The sequence below is a fragment of the Thermothelomyces thermophilus genome, chromosome 2, assembly GCF_000226095.1.
Source record: "Thermothelomyces thermophilus ATCC 42464 chromosome 2, complete sequence".
NCBI classification, from domain to species: Eukaryota; Fungi; Ascomycota; class Sordariomycetes; order Sordariales; family Chaetomiaceae; genus Thermothelomyces; species Thermothelomyces thermophilus.
The window spans coordinates 1,015,239-1,033,745 of NC_016473.1; the positions used below are offsets into that span (position 1 = coordinate 1,015,239).

At 55.5% G+C, this 18,507-nt stretch overlaps 3 protein-coding genes across 3 annotated transcripts; all 3 read left to right on the plus strand.

Moving 5' to 3' along the window:
- The first annotated feature begins 1,331 nt into the window (after positions 1-1,331).
- On the plus strand, positions 1,332-5,000 carry MYCTH_2300377 (uncharacterized protein). Its single transcript, XM_003661186.1, has 7 exons — positions 1,332-1,935; positions 2,007-2,104; positions 2,174-2,623; positions 2,678-2,944; positions 3,006-4,001; positions 4,063-4,681; positions 4,745-5,000. Exons 1-7 carry the CDS (start codon positions 1,894-1,896, stop codon positions 4,925-4,927), a joined length of 2,655 nt encoding a protein of 884 aa, XP_003661234.1. The 5' UTR covers positions 1,332-1,893; the 3' UTR covers positions 4,928-5,000.
- Positions 5,001-10,288: 5,288 nt separating this feature from the next.
- Positions 10,289-12,906, plus strand: MYCTH_2300382 (uncharacterized protein). Its single transcript, XM_003661187.1, has one exon. It carries the CDS (start codon positions 10,430-10,432, stop codon positions 12,689-12,691), a length of 2,262 nt encoding a protein of 753 aa, XP_003661235.1. The 5' UTR covers positions 10,289-10,429; the 3' UTR covers positions 12,692-12,906.
- Positions 12,907-16,625: 3,719 nt separating this feature from the next.
- MYCTH_45263 (uncharacterized protein) lies at positions 16,626-18,425 on the plus strand (the record flags this gene model as incomplete). The annotated part of the gene is made up of 1 exon (XM_003661188.1): positions 16,626-18,425. The coding sequence occupies one exon, from the start codon at positions 16,626-16,628 to the stop codon at positions 18,423-18,425; it is 1,800 nt and encodes a 599-aa protein (XP_003661236.1).
- Positions 18,426-18,507: the final 82 nt, after the last annotated feature.

The following is an 18,507-nucleotide window of genomic DNA, read 5'->3' on the forward strand; positions in this document are numbered from 1 at the left end:
TCTATAGCTAACTATACTAATTATCTTTACTAATAGCAAAAACACATATATTAACGTAATAAACCTATTAAACATTAGACATATATAGGCCATTAATATCTAGTATAAATAGGTCATCGAGAAGTATAAGGAAGGACGCTTTATACTAAAGCATATAGCTAACGCTAAGATAGCTATAGATAGACTAACCAAACCACTAGAACGAGAGAAGCATGCTTACTTCTTACGGTTGCTAGGGATAATAGAAAGACACGTACCCTAGGCGGTTTAAGCCGTAGTAGGCAGATGGAACTGATGGATAACCACCTCCATTTGTATCTAGACTACTGCTTTAGGTAGAAGGATCAGGTAGCGATGTGGCTATCTGTGGGGGGGTGTGGTGGACTGGGCCCACCAGGGCTCCAGCCCTACCAAGGTTGCAGCCACCTACATCTTCCTGTAGGTTGGCTCTGGACGCCTCCGTCCTTCTTCCTCAAGAACCATCGCCAACTACGTAGCAGAGATACGAAGATCGTCAGTTCTATCCGCGCATCCACCTGCAAGAAGATGTGATGGGATTTCTGCATGGTGGGTTGATATTCGGCAAACATGCAGTTCTTGGGCCGCCAAGGAGTCGTATGGGTTGTTTCTTCACATAACCTCGAGCCTAATATTGAGGCTTAGATACATAATCACCCGAACCACGATTTGTTCGAGGCTTCGGGCCGGGGCATTTCCGCAAGGGAACGGGCCGCGAGGGTCGCCTGGCTCCGCACGAAAAAAAGGCCCGTGTCAATCGCCCAAGATCTTCGAGGGACCCACCATCATCTCTAACTGTGTACTCGCCGCTGGGCTCCTTGCCACCATGTCGAACAACTACGGGGCCAGCCAGGGGAACGAGATAATACAAGGGCAGGAGGGACTTTAACTGGCCCGTGAAGGGTAGCGCACAGTGAGCAAGGAGGGTGCTGAGAGGATAGCGGGATGGTCGTGGACTTGTGTTACCGTGACAATCGAGCAATGGCGCTGTAAGTGGCCGAGAGAGAACCGTTACACCTACTGTCCGTAGTGTACTTCTTGTCGTCCGCAGTGTACTTGTTGGGGTTGGTCGGGGAGAGCGAGTCTGCTCCTTGTTGTTGGCGGGTAATGAATGGGGTGGTCTTCAGTGGCCAATGACAAATCCATGGTTCCGCCAACGCACGTGACCATAACGTTACCTTGCTTCCGCAAACTCTCCGATGGCGAGCAAGCTTGCCATTGGCCTGCTCGAGTCTGCCCAACTTGTGACCAGAAGGCGCAGGCGCAGGCAGAACATGAGGCTGCCTGACTCTGTCCGGCGTCCTGCTCCTTCCATCGTCCTCGAACCTGGCGCTACACAAGCCAACTTGCAGTTTCAATAATCTCTTGGTGTTGTCGTTGACGCCGAGCTTTGCGAAGTCTAGTCCTGTTGTTGAGAAAGATTGGCGACAATCTTACGGTCGTCAACTGTTCATTTAACGGATTCGTGCTTTATCGACAACTGCGTAGTGCGCGCACCATTTCTGCAGTCCCGCTCGATATGTTGTCCAATCGATGCGTGGCAAGGCGTCCGTCAGTTCTTCGCTGGCAGTGAGCTCACTTGGCGGGCCCTCCCATTGCGCCTTTCGAGGACTCCCGGTTGCGCTAAAGCGACTTTCTCCCCCGATTTTATCCCTTGTGGTGACATCTATTTAGCATCCAGGACCCAGTTTGCTGCAATTTGGACGACGTCTTGATTCCGTCCGATCTAGAGACCGGGTCCATCGCTACTCGGCATAAGGCCGTCCGGTTTTCGGAAAGTGTGCCGGCGTGCGACCATATCTCGGAAGTCGACCTGAATTCGCCGGCCCCGGCATCGTTCGACCCTCACTGGAAGTTTCGGTCGTCACTTTTATAATGGCGCGGCGTTCCCAGTTCTCCCCCCAGGATCGATTCCCAGTATGATGCCGCGATACCTTTTTTTTTTTTTTTTTTTTTACCTGATGATCACATGCTGACTATTTCGTCAGCTACTCAGCCATGGGGACAGTTCCCCTGGGTCGCCAGATTCGATTATCATGCGCAACCTTGAGCAGTCGGCAAGCCTCAACATGCTCAGTCTCACGCAGTATCCGGCCATATCGGCACCGAATCTGGATCCCAGGGAGCTAATGGGTGGCTTGCGACTCTTGCCGAGCGCTCGTAGCCAACGCGGGTTCGCGCAGCATCAAGGAATGCATCCACTGAACCAGTTCATCCACGGACCTGGACCGTGGAGTCCCTTCGAGGCTGCCGCGGGTCAGCCTGTTGGCATGTCGTTCAACCAGCCGCGCCCGAGCTTCACGACCTACCGAAGCGCCCCGCCTTCGGAGCCCGATACTGTTTGTCTAAGCATAGGAGGGACGCCGACCGATTCCGGATACGGAAGCAATGCCCGGCAGAGCGTGGGGAACCCTTCTGTCCAGGGAGAGCTCGAACAAAACTTCCTCTCTCGCTTTCAGGCAATCGGACAGGAGGACGCCTCGCCGAAAGATGAACCTCACACACGGGAAACCCAGGCCCAACGGCCTTCTTCCGGAGCGCCGACTTCGAAAAGAATGACATGCCCGGTTTGCAACGAGCCAGTGAAGAGGCGCTCCGACTTGAAGTAAGTGCACATAATCCACTGCGCCCTCCACCCGTGCTAACACCCAGTGACCAGAAAACACGAAGCTAGACATACTCGCCCCTGCAAGTGTCCATTCTGGGACTGTCCGAAGGCAGAGGAAGGATTTGCTACTAAAAACGATCTTGACCGGCACACGAAATCCGTGCACAAGCTCTTGATGGGTGTCGTGACGGTATATCGGTGCGATGTGGACCAGTGTAAGGACAAGCCCAAGGACTGGCCCAGGCTAGATAATTTCAAGCAGCACCTGAGGAGAAAGCACGGCATAGAAAACGCCGATCTGAGTCGGTTTACGTTCCAGTGAGTCTGCGCAGCTCGACTCTGTGCGATATAGCGGCAATCCTGACACGCGCAATCACAGGGTTTCGGGATCCGATGCTGCGGGCCTCCGCCCTTCCGAATCTGCTCCCTCAGAATTACCCACGGCCTCGAGCTCGACTCTGACTCCAGAGACGTTGTGGGTAGGGACGGATCAGGGTCATGTAGATCCTGCCAGCCTTTTCAGGAATTCCCACTTGGACCAGATGGGCAACGTCAACCCATTCTCGTCTTTCTCATCTATGAAAGAGAGGGTACCAGTTACTTTGGAGACCGGCTCGCTTCGACTCTCGGACCAAAACATCACGGAGAACCCCCATCCGGTGACAAAATCAGCGCCTTTCGTGCTCGACACGCAGCGGCCAACCATGGAGGGAGCGCGTTCAGGCGCGGAGTTGATTTCGGAAGAAGCCAACCTACCGTCTCGCATTGGCATTGCTCCCGACATCTTGATTCAAGCATGTGCAGCGTCCAGGCCCTTTGACCAGCTTGACGCCCAGCCACGGCAGGCCCAGGAGATGGCTAACTCTGATGCACCAGAGACGCCAGACGTCTCGCGTTCAGACGTTTTGACGCGAGTGGACGAGGTCGAATCGAACGCACCGGATGACATGGACGTGGACGGTTCCGCCCTGGACTCAGGTTCAGAAGACGGCTCGCATGACTCCGACTCGGACGAGGATGAACCGTCACAGAATTCGACCGACTCCCAATCCAACCTTCTTCGGGATGCTGGCGCCCAATACATCAAAGTTGATGAGGCTCATATTAAGGCCTCGCTGTCTCAGGTGGAACTGGACGCCGAGAATCAGCGACCCATCGACCTTGATGACGAGACACAGGCGAGCGCCGTCGTCAAATCGTTAATCGAAAAGGGCAAGCTCGGCGAAATGCTGAAGAGGCTTGGCTACCCGGCGTTGGACGACGTAGAAACCAAGGGCCAAATGCCCACGGACCCCTCCTCAACTGCGGGCGACAGCGGCAACATCTACAAATGCCAGGAGTGTCAGAAGCCTTTTCAGCGACGTTGCGAGCTCAAGTACATCTCATTCCCACCACCCTTCTCTTCTCGAACCGCACGCTAACAACGGTCGGACTAGAAAACATTTGAAGCGCCACGCAAAACCCTACGCATGTACCTATGTCAACTGCAACAAGAGGTTTGGTAGTAAGAATGACTGGAAGCGGCATGAAAACAGCCAGCACTTCCAAGCCGAGATTTGGCGCTGTGCCGAGAGGCCCACCGACCGGCCGGACCAAGGGGAATGTGGCAAGGTTTGTCACAGCAGAGAATCTCTTCGAACTCACCTCGAAGAGGAACACGGCATCCGCGATTTTGTCGTGCTCGACAAGAGACTCGCTGACTGGCACCTGGGCCGGAACTACGAGTTTCGCTTCTGGTGCGGTTTCTGTCAGAAGACGATCGAGTCAACAGGCAAGGAGCGCCCTGCGCATAGCCAGCGGTTCGACCATATCGACGACCACCTCAATGGCAGGCACGGCTTGCCCAAGGCCGATATCAAAGACTGGAAGCATGTTGATACCGAATCCATTGAATCGCCGGCCAGCCTGCCAGGGAAGTCCAGGCGATCCAAGGGCAAGCATATGGTCCTCGCGGGCAAGGCGCGCAAGCGCGGCTATGACGGAGGCGGGGATGACGGCTCCTCGAGGTCGAAAAGGCTCAAGGACGGCAGAGGCATAGTGTGGTTCTGGGAATGCGTACGTTGTCTCTTTCTGTCCTGGCAACCTTCTGCTCTCGCCCGGCTGACTTGTCGGTTCCAGTGTTTGTGTCACCATTATTGGAGGGAGAGCATAACGCCCAAGTGCATGAATGACGGGTGCAACCACGAGTGTTGCGAAAACTGCGACCGCGAGCCCGCTACTTCTCTCGAGAACGAGCCTGAGCCCGAGCCCGAGGTCCCACCCTCCATCCGGGACCGGGAGGAGGATGGTATTATGATGTGACGAGTACAGTTAAACACTTGATGATGTGATACCCTGGGAACTTGGATATTTCTGAACGATCGGATGCTGCATGGGGTATAGACGGGTTAACGGCGGGTGTTTCACTTATGACCTCGTCTTTTTCCAGTCCCTGTTTCTTTTAATATCTAGTACGGATAGCATGAATGAGACGGACGGTCATGGCTCTGCGTGAGCGGAAAAGCCCCAGCAGGACTTGATTCGTTTCCTCGACGCCACCCATTTGGCTCGCACGAGGCCCTAGTGGGTAATGCTTGCGCAAAGACGTGGGGCCGGGATGATGAGAACAAGTCGGGCAGCATGTCAAAGATATCCGTGAGCGGAACCCTCCGGGACAGCAACAATACAGCTTTCCTTGCTAGGAGCCTCGAGTCCCTTCCCTATCAGAGTAGGAACTGCACAAGCCACTCTCGTAGTGTATCGCCAAAGGCTCCTCGGGTTTCCAGTTTCCATTCACATGTAGTTACGGAATCCGGAATCCGTACATAGATATACATACATGCGATACACTAGCACAAGATCTGCCCATCCCAGCTGTCCTAGGTCTGCCTCCGGATGGAAAGTTCCATACATATTCGCCGAGCCCCCCTTCTCACACCCCCCCTTTCCTTTTTTCTCAAGATACGCACTAGCCAGGGAAACAGAGACATGGCTCAGACGCCTGCTTCCCCGAGCACCAACCATTTTTATGCACTAGTAAGGGGCGACGTCGGGCGGCTACGAGTAACAGTCTCTACTTATGGAGCGAGCGGAGTGACCGGTCTGCAGAATATGTACGGATTATGTATGGATGGTTTGTGTGTACGAAGGAAGGCACGGGGAAAGGTGGCAACACCAACCATACGCGAGACAAAATGTTTTCTCGCTCGGAGGGAAGCGCCTCGCGTGGGAGGGTGGTGCATTGTATATGTGTAATTACGGAGTACAGAGCGCTGAGTGTTCCATTCTTTTTTTTTTTCTTGTTCTTCTTCTTTTTTTTTTTGTATTGGAGACTGGGCGTTATAGTTTGGGGCTGAATCTGAGACAGAGGGAGGAACTTTCTGCTCAGGGTTCTAGTCTGGGTTCTTCCAGAGATTTGTCCAGAGGTGAGTTCCATTTTGTTCGTTCTTTGTTTTATTTTATTTAGGTTCGCTGCCTTTTTTTCTTGATTGTTATTTTATTATTATTTTTGTTGTTGTTGTTATTCCTCTTTAACGGATCAGATCTGTATGTACGGAGTATAGTAGAGTGAGGAAAGTTTGTCAGGGATGGGGGATGGGCTGGGTGGCATGTCCTGGGAGGTGATCATATTTAGGGCGAGCTAGTGTTCTTCAGCTGAAGCGTCGTGTCGTTTGAGGAATGTATCCATGTATCCATACATGCGTAGTGTGGTTGGAAGTCCATCTAGCCCCCAATACTAAGTACTCGGTAGTCACGCACCCTGCCTGACTCGTCCTTGAGGGTGCTTGTCCTGCTGACCGGTCCTTGACACCTCGTTCCGAGCTGGGCGTGGTCCGAAGCGGCACAGCGTTTCAGTAGCTGCAGTCAGTATCCGTATGCATGTAAGGTATACACATACGATACAAGTAGGGTGATGCGCGAGCACAGCGGCCCCCCGCGTGTTAGCCACGCCCAACTTACTCCTCGGGCCAGTTCAATTTTTGAACCGTCGAGTTTAGTACGGATGTAGAGAGTCTGGATGTGTGTGTAATCTAATCCGGGCCTCACGTTACGGCCGCTCATGCACGCACTACCACGCAGGAGGCCGCAACTTCGGGCATCCTTTGTGACGAGCTAATGAGTTGCATGTATGTACGAATGTACAGTACGTACGTTCAGGATGCAATCTAGACACCGAACGCCTTCGTGGGGAGATTGCCGGGAGCCGATCAGCGTTGCTTGCTGGAGTAGTGGGATGTTAGGGGCAAAGTTACACAGCGCCGGCAGCGCATGGCAGTGTGTCAATTCAGGTTGCGGCGGCTGCCGTCTTGTTGTGCATCTGAGAGTTGGGTCAAATCCCCCGGGACGGGGGGACAGGACCGGACCTACTCCCTAAAACGGACGAGGTGAGAGATTTGTGGCGATTTCCAACCAAAGCCAACGGGGGGCGGGGGGAGTAGGGATGGTTACACAAGGTTGAATTTCCAGCAGAAGGGGCGGAAGTGAGGAGCCGCAGAGCTTGCAGTACGGAGTAAGTACCGCCGTTTACACCCCCGTTTTACACTTGGAGCACCAAGCAAAGCGCTGGAGTAATTAGCCTCCTCCGCATCCGGGCTTCGCCGTTCAACTCAAGACACCAAAACCCATTGGATTGTGAATCGGGTCAGGGCCCCGAAAACGCCACGTCCCGGCTGATCATGTTGCAGAGCCAGAAGTATGTACAAGAACACGGCGGCGTGGCATGCATCCCCGGGGCGGCACAATCTGAACACGAGGGCGGCCAGGAGCCTGCGAGCCAGCTCTCTACGAATCACTCGTCGCCATACGGAGATGAGCAACGCGCTTCGAAAGCGGCGACTCGACTCGAAATCACTGATCCAGACAGACTCTTCATTCATAGCGGTGGGCCCGAGAGCCATGAGGCGAGGCCGGCCGGGGTGGCCGTTGATGCAGAATGCCCAATAACGGACATCTCACAACACGTCAGAGTGGTTGTCATGTGTCTTGCGGAGTAATTTGTGAGGATGTGCCGTGGCTCAGCCCGATCGCGCGGATAGAAGACGCTCCGTTCGTGAGGCTCACGTCGTCTGGGCAAAAACGCGCTGCCGCCTGATGACGTTTCACGGCACGGTTGACGACGTGCGGGGGCGGTCGACTCGGTACAGTACTGTACAACTTCGCATATACATAAGGTAGGTTAGGCAGTTCCTTCTGTATGTAAGGTATGTACTGTGTATGTAGGTGCATTTTCGGGTGTTCCAGTCGAATCGGTGTTTGCGTTACCAAACCATGCGCGGTCGACCGAGGAGTCGATCGGCTTGCAAACTGCGCTGCAGTCGCAAACTCTCTGATCGAACAGCTGGTCCACGGGTGTATTATTGTACGTTATGTACTGTACTGTACATACATACGAAGTACATACATACATACATACACAGTACATACATGCATGCACATTTTATGGTACGCTACCCAGCCCAACCAATCATGGCGAGCCTGTTCTTCGGTCTCTGTACTTGGTAGTCTCGGTAGTGTACTGTGCTTGACACCACACAGAGTTCGTTCACTACACCACCTCTCTGGGGACTCGTGCCTTTCCGTTCGGTCAAGACGGGTGTTTCGTCGCCTGTGGGCCTCAAAAAGCGGGCACCCGACCAACGCGACGGGAAGCCCCACCAAGATTTAGTGTAGGATGGACCCTGGCAGGCGCGGCAAGTAGTGGGGTTGCGGGGCATATCTTCAGGCGACGGCCCGGCGCCAAGACAACACGCTTTGGATGAAAACTGCTGGCCGACGCCTTGCCGCCGCTAGTACGTACCTCTGTATGTACATACTGTACACCTTGTACATGCATACACTAGCAAGTGGTGCGCGCCCTCAATCCGCAACAAAGGCGGTGCCAGCGCGGATTGCGGAGCACAGACGATTCCTCCCACCACTTTCACTACAATCCTACTCCGTACTCTTGGATTTCATCCAGGGAGCGTACCGTCATCATACCAAAACCTCAATTTTATTTCCAAATCTAGCTCCATTGGCATTCCGATCTATGTACGGATTAAAGCGGCACAGCCTTCCAACAAAAAAGCAAATCTCAAAATCAGAGCGCCCACACGACCCCAAAGAAGACTGCAAATGGGATGGCACAGTTCGAAGCGAACCCCGATGGACGCCCCAAGCGGCGCTGGTGCAGATGGTGGCTGGCTACTAATAGAGATGACAAGCCCGATGGGGATCTTGAGCCCGATGGGGATCTTGACCATTCGGCGCGGAGAAACACACCTGTGCGACGGGCGGATTCCAACACACACGCGCGCGGCGACAGCCGGCACGAAACGCGCGCACTGTGCAATACATCCGTATACTAACCACATGGACGGAGGATGTATGTGGATGTATGTATGTACTGTGGTATGTCCTACGCTACCAGAGTACAGCGCAGGCATCGTGTGCCCCCCCAGCCGAGAAACCACATCTGGCCATCGTTCCGCCAAGGAGTCTTGACTTGGCCCCATGTCATTCTGCCGTCGAGTTGCCTTGCTGCCGCATCACCAAAGAAAGAGCCGCAAGGTCACCCGGCCCGTTTGTTCAATTTGCCGCTGCAGTCGTCGCCGGACACCGAGATGAAGGAAACTCCGGGGGCCAAACGCGCAGTTAGTTAATTGTATTCCGTACGCGAGAACTCGGTAGTCGTACGGAGTAGTGCCGCAGCAAGTCATCCGACCGACCCCTGGGTCCGCGAACAAAAAAAGAGGCACCGCGCGCCTGGGTTACTGCCCCCCCCCCCCCCCCCGGCCCACCCTGCTGCCTTCTGACGAATTCGATGGTGCCGGGCGGCGAGGGGCTCGAGGACGGCTATCGCGTGCCGTCGCACAATTCCTTCTGATCGCCGGTTGGCTGGCCTCATTTGTCGTCAGCCGGGGAGGTCTCGTCTCACGCATGCGGCACAGCCCAGGACCCATCCACAAATCGACACCAACACTGGCGCTCCATCAGGGGTGCAAGCCAGTCCTCCACTCCTCGTTGTGCGAGCCCACCCCGGCCTTGCTCAGCCCCGGCCAGCATGCCATACTTGGTCATCTAAGTACCTTCCCACACTTGGACTGCGGGGAGATACATTTTGCGGCTCTGCTCGCTCGCTCGCGGGCCAGCGCTCCGCACAATCACGCAGCAACAATGGGAGCTGGGTGAGGACCCGGCCCAAATGAAGATGGCCCAACCAGTGACTCCCGCCTGCCGGCCTGCCGGCCCTGGGATGCATGCGGGATGTATTGGTACCTACACTCCGGGATGTACAGTACCCTACATCCATGCATGCTTAACCTGTTGTTGTATGTACATGCTTCGTACATGCTCGCCCGGACAGCACAATGTCTTCCTAGCCAAGTTACCTTGGCAGGCCAAAATCGCGCCCAACTTCCTTCCATTTTCCAACCTGTGCCTTTACCACTCGATCCCCATGTTGCCCAGACCCCCATCGACTTGGAGTTGAGTAGGCAATGAGCAGCCACACCCCCCCCCCCCCCCGGGGGCTTGACCTTGTTCGTACATACATACATATAGACCGCAGCCGCCGCATCACTCCCTGCTCTTCCTCTCCAAACTGGGAGGTGCTGTTAGGAATGCTGTACAACAGGCACTTACACACTCGTCTTTGACCATCACATAGTTCGCCTCTAGGCCCCCCCCCCCCCCCCCTTTTTTTTTTTTTGTATGAACGACACCTTCGATCGGGGCAACAGGGCCTGATAGCTACAATCACTGTGAGCCTCGGCCGCTCGACCTGCTTTCGACTCGCCGTTACCGGGCCGATATTGAGAGGCCAAAAAGGCCGAGCACCTCGCAATGGGTCACCCTTATGTCTTGGGAGGCGCGGCCTTTCCCTGCGACGACATGCCCTTCCAAAGCCAGCCCTGCGGCGGGCTACAAGACGGCCTCCAAGACTCCAGCATGCGTTACATAGACCCTAACATGCAGAATCCCGCATCGAGCGCTTTTGACGGCACCTCCTGGGCTGCACCCGCCCAACAGTCTTTCAAGGAGAACGCGGCGACCTTCTTCGTCGTCGATCCTGCCAGCCAGGTTTCCGACCACGGAGCTGTCCGTCCGGCAGTGAGCGTCTCCCAGGCGCCAGTTCCGTATGCGCGATATGGCAGCCCCTTCTCGTCGGCCGAACCGTCGCCGCCCGGCGCCGGACTCAGTCCTCCCGCAGACACCGAGTCGTACTACGACGGCGGCTACCCGAGAACGCCCTCCGAAGCGAACCTGCTCTCGCCCTTCCAGCCACCGCTACCGATGGAGCCGTTCGCCCACGCCGTCCAGTTCAGGAGTATGGGCCCGGGTCCCGACTACGTGAAACTCTGCGACGTGAGCCCCGGCCAGCAGCACTCCGAGTACTGCGAGAGCGATAACGACATGTTCGATTTTAACTTTGCTCCTCAACCGGCCTACTTCAGCGGCCATGTCATTCGCGACGTCGTGCCGGCATCACACGGCGCAGCCGTGCCAGAGCCGGAGCTGTCCGACACACAACCAGGGCTAGATGAAACGCAATCCCAATCGGTGGTCAAGGAGGAGATCAAGGTGGAGAGTCAGTACCCGCCTCTGGAAGACGACGCGGGTCCAGAAAAACAGCCTGGGCCGAAGCGGCGGCAGCAACATGGCAATGACGACGAGGACGACGACGGCGGCCGCGGCGGCCACGGCAATAATGGCGACCTCCAATACCGACCAAGCAAGAGGCGGCGAACGACCTCGCGGATACCAGAACAGCACGCGGCCAAGACAATTCCCGCTGCCGCCTCGCTGCCGCGCGCGACAAGGACCCGAGCCGGCAACCCCATCCCTCCGCCGCCTCGCAGCGGGTCTTCCCTTTCCGGCGGCAAAGCGCGCCTCGCCTGCCCCGATTGCAAGCAGCGAGCGTTCGCGAGCCGGGCTGACCTCGACTCCCACGTCAAGAAAGAGCACCGCCGCCCCTTCAGCTGCGTCTTCGACTTCGCCGGGTGTAACTCAACCTTCGGCAGCAAGAACGAGTGGAAGCGCCACGTCGCCACGCAGCACCTGCTGCTCAACTACTGGGTCTGCACCGAGGGCGTCTGCGCCAAGGTCTCCCAAGATCATCCCCCCTCCCCAGACCAGCACCAGTACGCCGCCGCCGCCGCCACCACCACCACCACCACCACCAGCAGCAGCAGTAGCACCACTGAGGGCAAGGAAAACCCCCGCGGCGCAATCTTCAACCGCAAGGACCTCTTCACCCAGCACCTCAAGCGCATGCACGCCCCGAAGGAGGTCAAGGAGCTCCTCCCACAAGCGGCGTCCAAGCGCGCCGGCACCTCGTCCGCCCGAGGCAGCGCGAGCGCCAACAGCAACAACAACAACAACAGCAACAACAAAATGAGCACGGCCCAGGAGAGCGCCATCCTCGCCCGGTGGGCGGCCCGCGTCAAGCGCCTCCAGGACGCCGCCGTCCGCCCGCGCTGCCGGCTGCCCACGTTCATGCGCTGCCCCTTCCCCGGGTGCGCCTCCGCGCCGCCCTTCCGCGGCAACGACGCCTGGAACCGCCGCATGGAGCACGTCGCGAGGCACATGAACAGCCCCGGTAATGATGATGATGCCACCAACAATAACAACAACAAGACTCGTCGTGTTGGCTGTGGTAGCGGCGGCGACAGCAGCAGCAGCGGGGTCCCGGTCCCGGCCCCGGACCCGACGCTGGTCGAGTGGGCCGCCCGCCCGGACGTGGCCATCATCGTCCCGGACGGCCGCGGCGGGTGGGTGCTGAAGAGCCCGCTCGAGCGGAAGCCCGGGGGTAACGTGGTCGTCACCGCGCCCGCGGGTCATGCGTCTGGCGATGGTGGTGGTGGCGGTGGTGGTGGTGGTGGTGGGCATGATGCGGCGGAGGGAGGAGGAGAGGAGGAGGAAGGGGAGAAACAGGATGAAGACTACGACGGCGAGGACGACGACGAGGAGGACGAGGAGGAGGAGGTGGTGGTGGTGGAGGTGATGGAGGTGGGGTTGGGGGATGAAGAGCAAGGAGACGGCGGCGGCGGCGGCGAAGACGACGAGGCGGAGATGGATGCCGAGGGGGAGGATGACGATGATTGATGATGGTGAAGAACTTGGATATTCTCTTTTTACTCTCTCTCTTCTCTTTTTCTTTTCTACATCTTCTTCCTTGATTCATTTCTTTCTCCTTCTTCCTGCTCCTTTCCCTTTTCTCTTCTACCGTTGCTTGTCCTACAGGTATACTGCTTACCGGTCTAGAGGAGGGGCATGGGTTACGATGCATGATCACAAAGAAAGATACCTCGTCATGACTTTTTTGTTCCTGCTTGTTGATACCTTTTTTTTATTTATTTTCTTTCTTGGGGAATCATCTATTACAGAAGACAGAGGACAAGAGGAGAGAGTGCGTCGTCATTTTCGTTACTATTAGGGGCTGCTTGTAATGATACCACCTTTTTTTGGGACCCTGTCACTTTTTTTCTTCTCCTTTCCCTTCGAACAGTTGGCCGCGCATCGCGTCGGCGCCGAATGGCAAGACCCAGACATGTGCGAATTGCGAATGCCAGCTGCCTCCGTCGTTGCAGCGCATATTCGTCAAATTTGACAGGCGACAAGGTCTTCCTGATAAAAGGCGTCAGTGTAACCTCAACACGTCATGATCTTCCCGGACCCAATCAACTCTACACTACTGGCTGTCCCTTGCCGATCTTCTTGACGTTTTTTTTTTTTTCACTCCCTTCTGTTTTGAGAAGGGGGAGCGTATGAGAGAGGCAAACCCTTCCAGTACATAGGTCTCTCGCTGCTCCCCGGCAAGGACGACAATGCGGTGTACGGACTGCCGCCGGGCGCATATAGTGGCCGGTTACACGACAGTCCTATCATGTCCTAGAAGGGTGGTTCAGTGTGCGCTTGGGCTTTGTTTGTTTGGAGGAAAGGGGGGGGGGGAGGGGGTGGGTTACAGAAGAGAGCAAATGTCCTTTCGCCGCTCATATGAATGGGCGAGGCGCTCCCCCCCCCCACAAAAAAAATAAAAAAATCCATGGGGCGCATTCACTGGTCCGCCCTATGCCAACTACTCGGTAGTGTAGTGTACTACTAGAGTATGCTAAGTTACTCCGAAGGCCTTCCGGAGCAAGGTGGTCAAGCTCTCGTTTAGGTCGGTCAGGTACGGGATGCTGCGCCTCGACTCGGTCACCGACCTACGCTAGAGTGTACGGATTACTTCGGAACCAACGCTGTCGACCAAGTGCATCATCCTTCCTGAGATCGCCCACTCAGCGTCGACAGCCCAAGGCACACACTCCACGTCGCAGGGCTACGATTCGAAGTCGAGATCTGATTCTGCAAAACAGATACCGAAGCTGGGAGGCTCCCGAGGGAAAACGTATGTGTCGATGAAGTGCCGAACTCTATAACTTAGCGACATGTGTGTGTATGTGTGCATATATGTATGTACAGTACACACATGCTGGTACTATGTACGGACGTACAGAGGTAGGTCTGCATGCTCGGATCCATACGGATACTACCACCCCTTTCCCCTTCAGCTTGCGTTGAGAGGCGACCATGCAAGGTCCTTTGGTGCCTGGTCGCCCACCGAGATGTCAGCGCGGCAGCAGATCACTCTTGCTCGAACACTCACCAATCACACCCCGGCCTTTTTCCCGGCCTGGGAATCTCGGCGCTGGCCATTCTCTTGCCCGGCTTCCTCGAGCGACAGAGAATGGGGTGGTTGAGAAGTACTAGGTCAGACAAGACCAATCATCTCGTCCGAGGATTCAACGCCACTTGTGTACGTGCTCCGTAGCGTACCCAGTCTTCCTATATATATACTCCGTGTACGCATGGATATCTGTGCAAACATACCTAACTTACATACATGCATGCAAGTAGATACTATAGTGGACGCTACGGAATCGCTCCGGACACTCCCTTCGCAGATGTCTCGCTTGCGAGATTCCAGTCAGTTTCATCCTGTCGCGTGGACACCTGGGCCGCAGAAAAAAGCAAAAGACGAGACCCACGCGGGGAGTGAGTGCATGGGGACGGGGGGGAGAAACGGTCCGTTCAAGTCTTGCCGGGCAAAAGAAACAAACGAGTTGAACCGAAGACAAGGCAACCGAACCTGTCCGCGGCCGAATCTCCGCGGTGTTGGCGCTGTGGCTGAGGTGTGGGGGGAAGGGGAGGCGCGACTGGGGAAGGAAAGAGAGGGGACCCAGGCGGCAAGCGGCTGCATTCCACACAGCAAGCGCGGGGAATGCGGTGACCAGATGAGGAAATGCGGCGTGGCTTTCCGGTTTAGTGGCTTCCTCCCCGTGAGTGCCACATCCCCACCCCCTTGCTTTGGAGTTGGTCAGCAGCCCATCCCCATTCATCACCACTTTCCCCACCGAAAATGAAGATTGTGGGCAGAGTTCTGGCCGTATGGAGCAGTTGTTGAAGCCCAAGCTGCGTCCCGCCCGTGGCGCGCTCACCGAGGTTTCCGGAGAGTTAGCTCTGGGATTGCCGTGCCGAAGACGGCAGCTCCGTTTCTGGTCCGACCATGTCCGTTTGTGTCGACACGATCGATACTTGGCCGACGAAGATTGAGTCTACCAGGATACTGCCTACCGCACGAAAGTTAGCATAGACATGTGCTACCAACGTGTGCATAGTAGGTATAACAACCTCTCACCGTCGTGCAATTGCGCTGCACGGTGTGTAACCCGTACTGTACCTACTACGGACGTTGTATGATACGGCCAAAGTGCTTGGCGGCGGAGACAACACAGCACTGTTACCAAGCCAACTATCTCGCACATCAACCTGACCATGGTTTGGTTGGAGACTGGTGGGAATGTGGTCATCAACATACACCGTTCAGATATGTTGCTTTGCATTTGGACAGCCAGGTCCGGATGCTGAACGGATCACGAAGTACCCAATCAACCTTCTCCAAATGGCGTGCTCTTCTACTCGCGATCAAGTTGAGGCGTACCTGCTTCCCCTTGAATGGGCCTTTCAAGCAGCTTGGGAGGTCTGGTGCCATGCCACGGTCCGTATAAGACATCTCAAGCCGATGTGCGGGGACAAAATTCCCTGTTTGTTCGACAATTTTGGTGAACTCTGGTGTAAGAAAGCGGAAATTGATCGATGACCGTTGCCAACTGAGGACAAAAGGAGAGCTGGCTGTAAATAAACAATAGGGGCTAGCCAGCCTTACCTTGGGTAAAGCCAGATATCTTCATTCGGTCAGCCTGCAGTACTAATGTTTTCTGTTAGCGCGTCCTGCTCTGTCCTCGTGTAAAACTGTCGAATGCTCATGATTACACCCCCCCAACCGTGAGGGATTGGAATTGGTGGCAACATCTTTTGAGAACCCCCATGGACAAAACAGCCCTTCAAAGCTGACAATTTCAGTCTGGAATACGCTCTTTAAGTACACTGACCATCGCCGTACCAAACTGTGGTGCAGTTTCTGGGCTCACCAACGTATTGTGTCTGCTGTTGAAGCACAACTTCAATTTATGATGGGCATGATTATGGGCAATTCCATCCCAAATGTGATGTTGAGAGCAGCTGAACTCTAGATAATGTATCATTGTTCGTGGGCACTAGTTTACGATGAAGAAGTACTAGCCTGGCCCCATGTTAGAAACTGCTTGTTGGCCGGTCACTACCTGGAAGATAGGAGCAGAGCCAAATGGGTTTACCCCTTACCCGCAGCTGTTTGCCGCACATCAACCACCAGAAAGCTGGATCTGTAGGTAAGAACGGCTGTGGCCGCAAAGAAACAGAAGAGTTGAAATGTATGGTACTAGTAGCTCATGTACAGCTGGGAAGGAAGCAATAACGAAAGGTAGCCTGCTTTCCATCCGAAGAATGGGGTAGCGAAGCTCTGATCGCGCCTTCTCATACAGATGTTCTGAATGACACCTGGACCGGTAGGAACCCTCTCCTAGTAACCAGCACTTTCCTCGACTTTTACAACGCCAGCTCAATTCTCCAACAAACTAGCAACCGACGCCCGAAAAGTTCCGCTTCAGCTATCACCATGGTCGAGAACAGCCCATGTCGAAATACTTATCGAGAAAGCGGGCCATCCGCCGGCCGAGAGCGCATCCTCGACAGGAAAATCGAGAGGCGCCAATTACTAGCGAGTTTTTCGTCAAATCTAGCAAGAAGAGGGCCAAGGTTTGAAGGAAAGGCATCCGATGGATCAGTGCGATCCATCGTAAGCCTCTTTGAGAAGTCGGCGACCCATTCTGACAGCCCGGCTTCATCCAGACCGGATTGGGCATGCGGCGCAAGTAACGAGCTTGGTGGCAGAAATGGAAGGAAAGGCCACCGAGTAGTACACAATGACAAAGACCATAATGGCAGAGTGAGCGGGCAACCACTTACATCGCAGCTTCAGAACGACAGACTCGTCCCGTCAATGTCTCCATCCTCAACAACCGGCTACCAGGTCGAGGACTACTCGTTGACCTTGCTCAGACACAAATCCTACTTTAACAACAGGTCCCTCGCTCGGTGTCTAGACGAAGAATCCGAGGAAGATACAAGGACCAAAGTACAGCTGGTCAAAAGTAATAAGGACGGAGACGATAAAGCTATAGTGGAGAGAAAGAAGGATGACCCAGATGAGCATGGCCGGGGAGGGAAGGGCGATAGGATCCTTCTTGCAAGCCAGAGAAATCACCCCTTTCCCAAGCAGCAACGAGACAACCAGATGAGCGAACTTCTCCCCCGGAAGGAACTCCTGCGCCCAAGACCCCAAGAATTGGCTAACCGGAACCTCCTCGAAGTGGACAATTTCTGGAGCCACGTCCGAGCCGAGTTACAGGTTGATGATGAGGAGATATACGGGACCAGACCGGCGAGAACGAGGCGCCAAGATTACGAGGCGAGACCTAGAGATGGATACGAGAGCTGGACCTTCAAGCAGTCATCGACTCCCGATGCCAGTCCGCCAGCGTCTCGGCAGTCAAAACCGGACATCGTACACCCCTTTTTGCCTGCACCCACCCGGCCACCGCCCCCAGTACCGGTAGCAGCTCGTGAACGGTCTCTCTCCGCTGTATCTCGGTGGAAGCCACACTCCGCAACGCATTTGTCGGAGCCCTTCCCCGACCTGGCGAGTGATTATCCCGTCATCTGGGACGAGCCGTCCCCGACCCCCTTCAGGGAGAGCGCATCTGCTCCGGAATCTGCCGACATTGCCAGTCTCTCGTTCGACCCATACCCGGAACCAGAGCTGCCCCTGCTCGAAGCCGGACGGGATTCCTCGGTGTCATTAACGGAACCCAGCCATTCCCGTTATCCTAGCAGCGGTAGCGGTCCATGGACCCGACCGCCAACATGGCGGTTGCCATCCTCTCTGTACTCTTCCTCCCCTCCATCGGTTCCCCCTCTTCCGAGCCAGTCACCACTCCCAACCCAACCAAGAAGCCATCGCCGTCATCCTGCGAACCATAGCAGGAACCGACATCACCACCAGCCTCACTCCTCCAAAACATCAGCCTGCACTTCTTTCTCTGTCTCCACCACCTACAGCATCAATGCCACAGACAGCAGCGACTGCGGGAGGAACACGTACAGCAGCAGACAAACGGCCCAAACCTCTACCAGCTCGACAGCCACGCGCTCCACCCGGGTCGATTCGGGCGCAGCCTTGTCATCTTCGTGGTCATCACTTGTCTACGGGCCGCACCCGCCCCTGCGGCGGCTGACAACCGAAGAGAAGCTTTCCGAGATTGACGCTTTCTTGGGGCAAGACGCGGAGCCGGAACCGGAACGAGAATGGCTATGTCACGATCAGGGCCAGAATCAGACTGATGGAGGCTGGATATGATCTGATTGAGTATGTTGGCGAAGAGAGAGAACGTGGACGTAGGCACCTCGGCTAGCAGTGGAAGATGAAGGAACACTTGACT

What these genes read in the sequence shown, in the direction of transcription:
- MYCTH_2300377 (XM_003661186.1), top strand. Translation starts at nt 1,894, where the DNA reads ATGGCGCGGCGTTCCCAGTTCTCCCCCCAGGATCGATTCCCA. An exon ending in AACATGCTCAGTCTCACGCA is followed by an intron (nt 2,105 to 2,173) that starts GTATCCGGCCAT and finishes ACTCTTGCCGAG; the next exon opens with CGCTCGTAGCCAACGCGGGT. An exon ending in CAGCGACGTTGCGAGCTCAA is followed by an intron (nt 4,002 to 4,062) that starts GTACATCTCATT and finishes CGGTCGGACTAG; the next exon opens with AAAACATTTGAAGCGCCACG.
- MYCTH_2300382 (XM_003661187.1), top strand. Translation starts at nt 10,430, where the DNA reads ATGGGTCACCCTTATGTCTTGGGAGGCGCGGCCTTTCCCTGCGACGAC.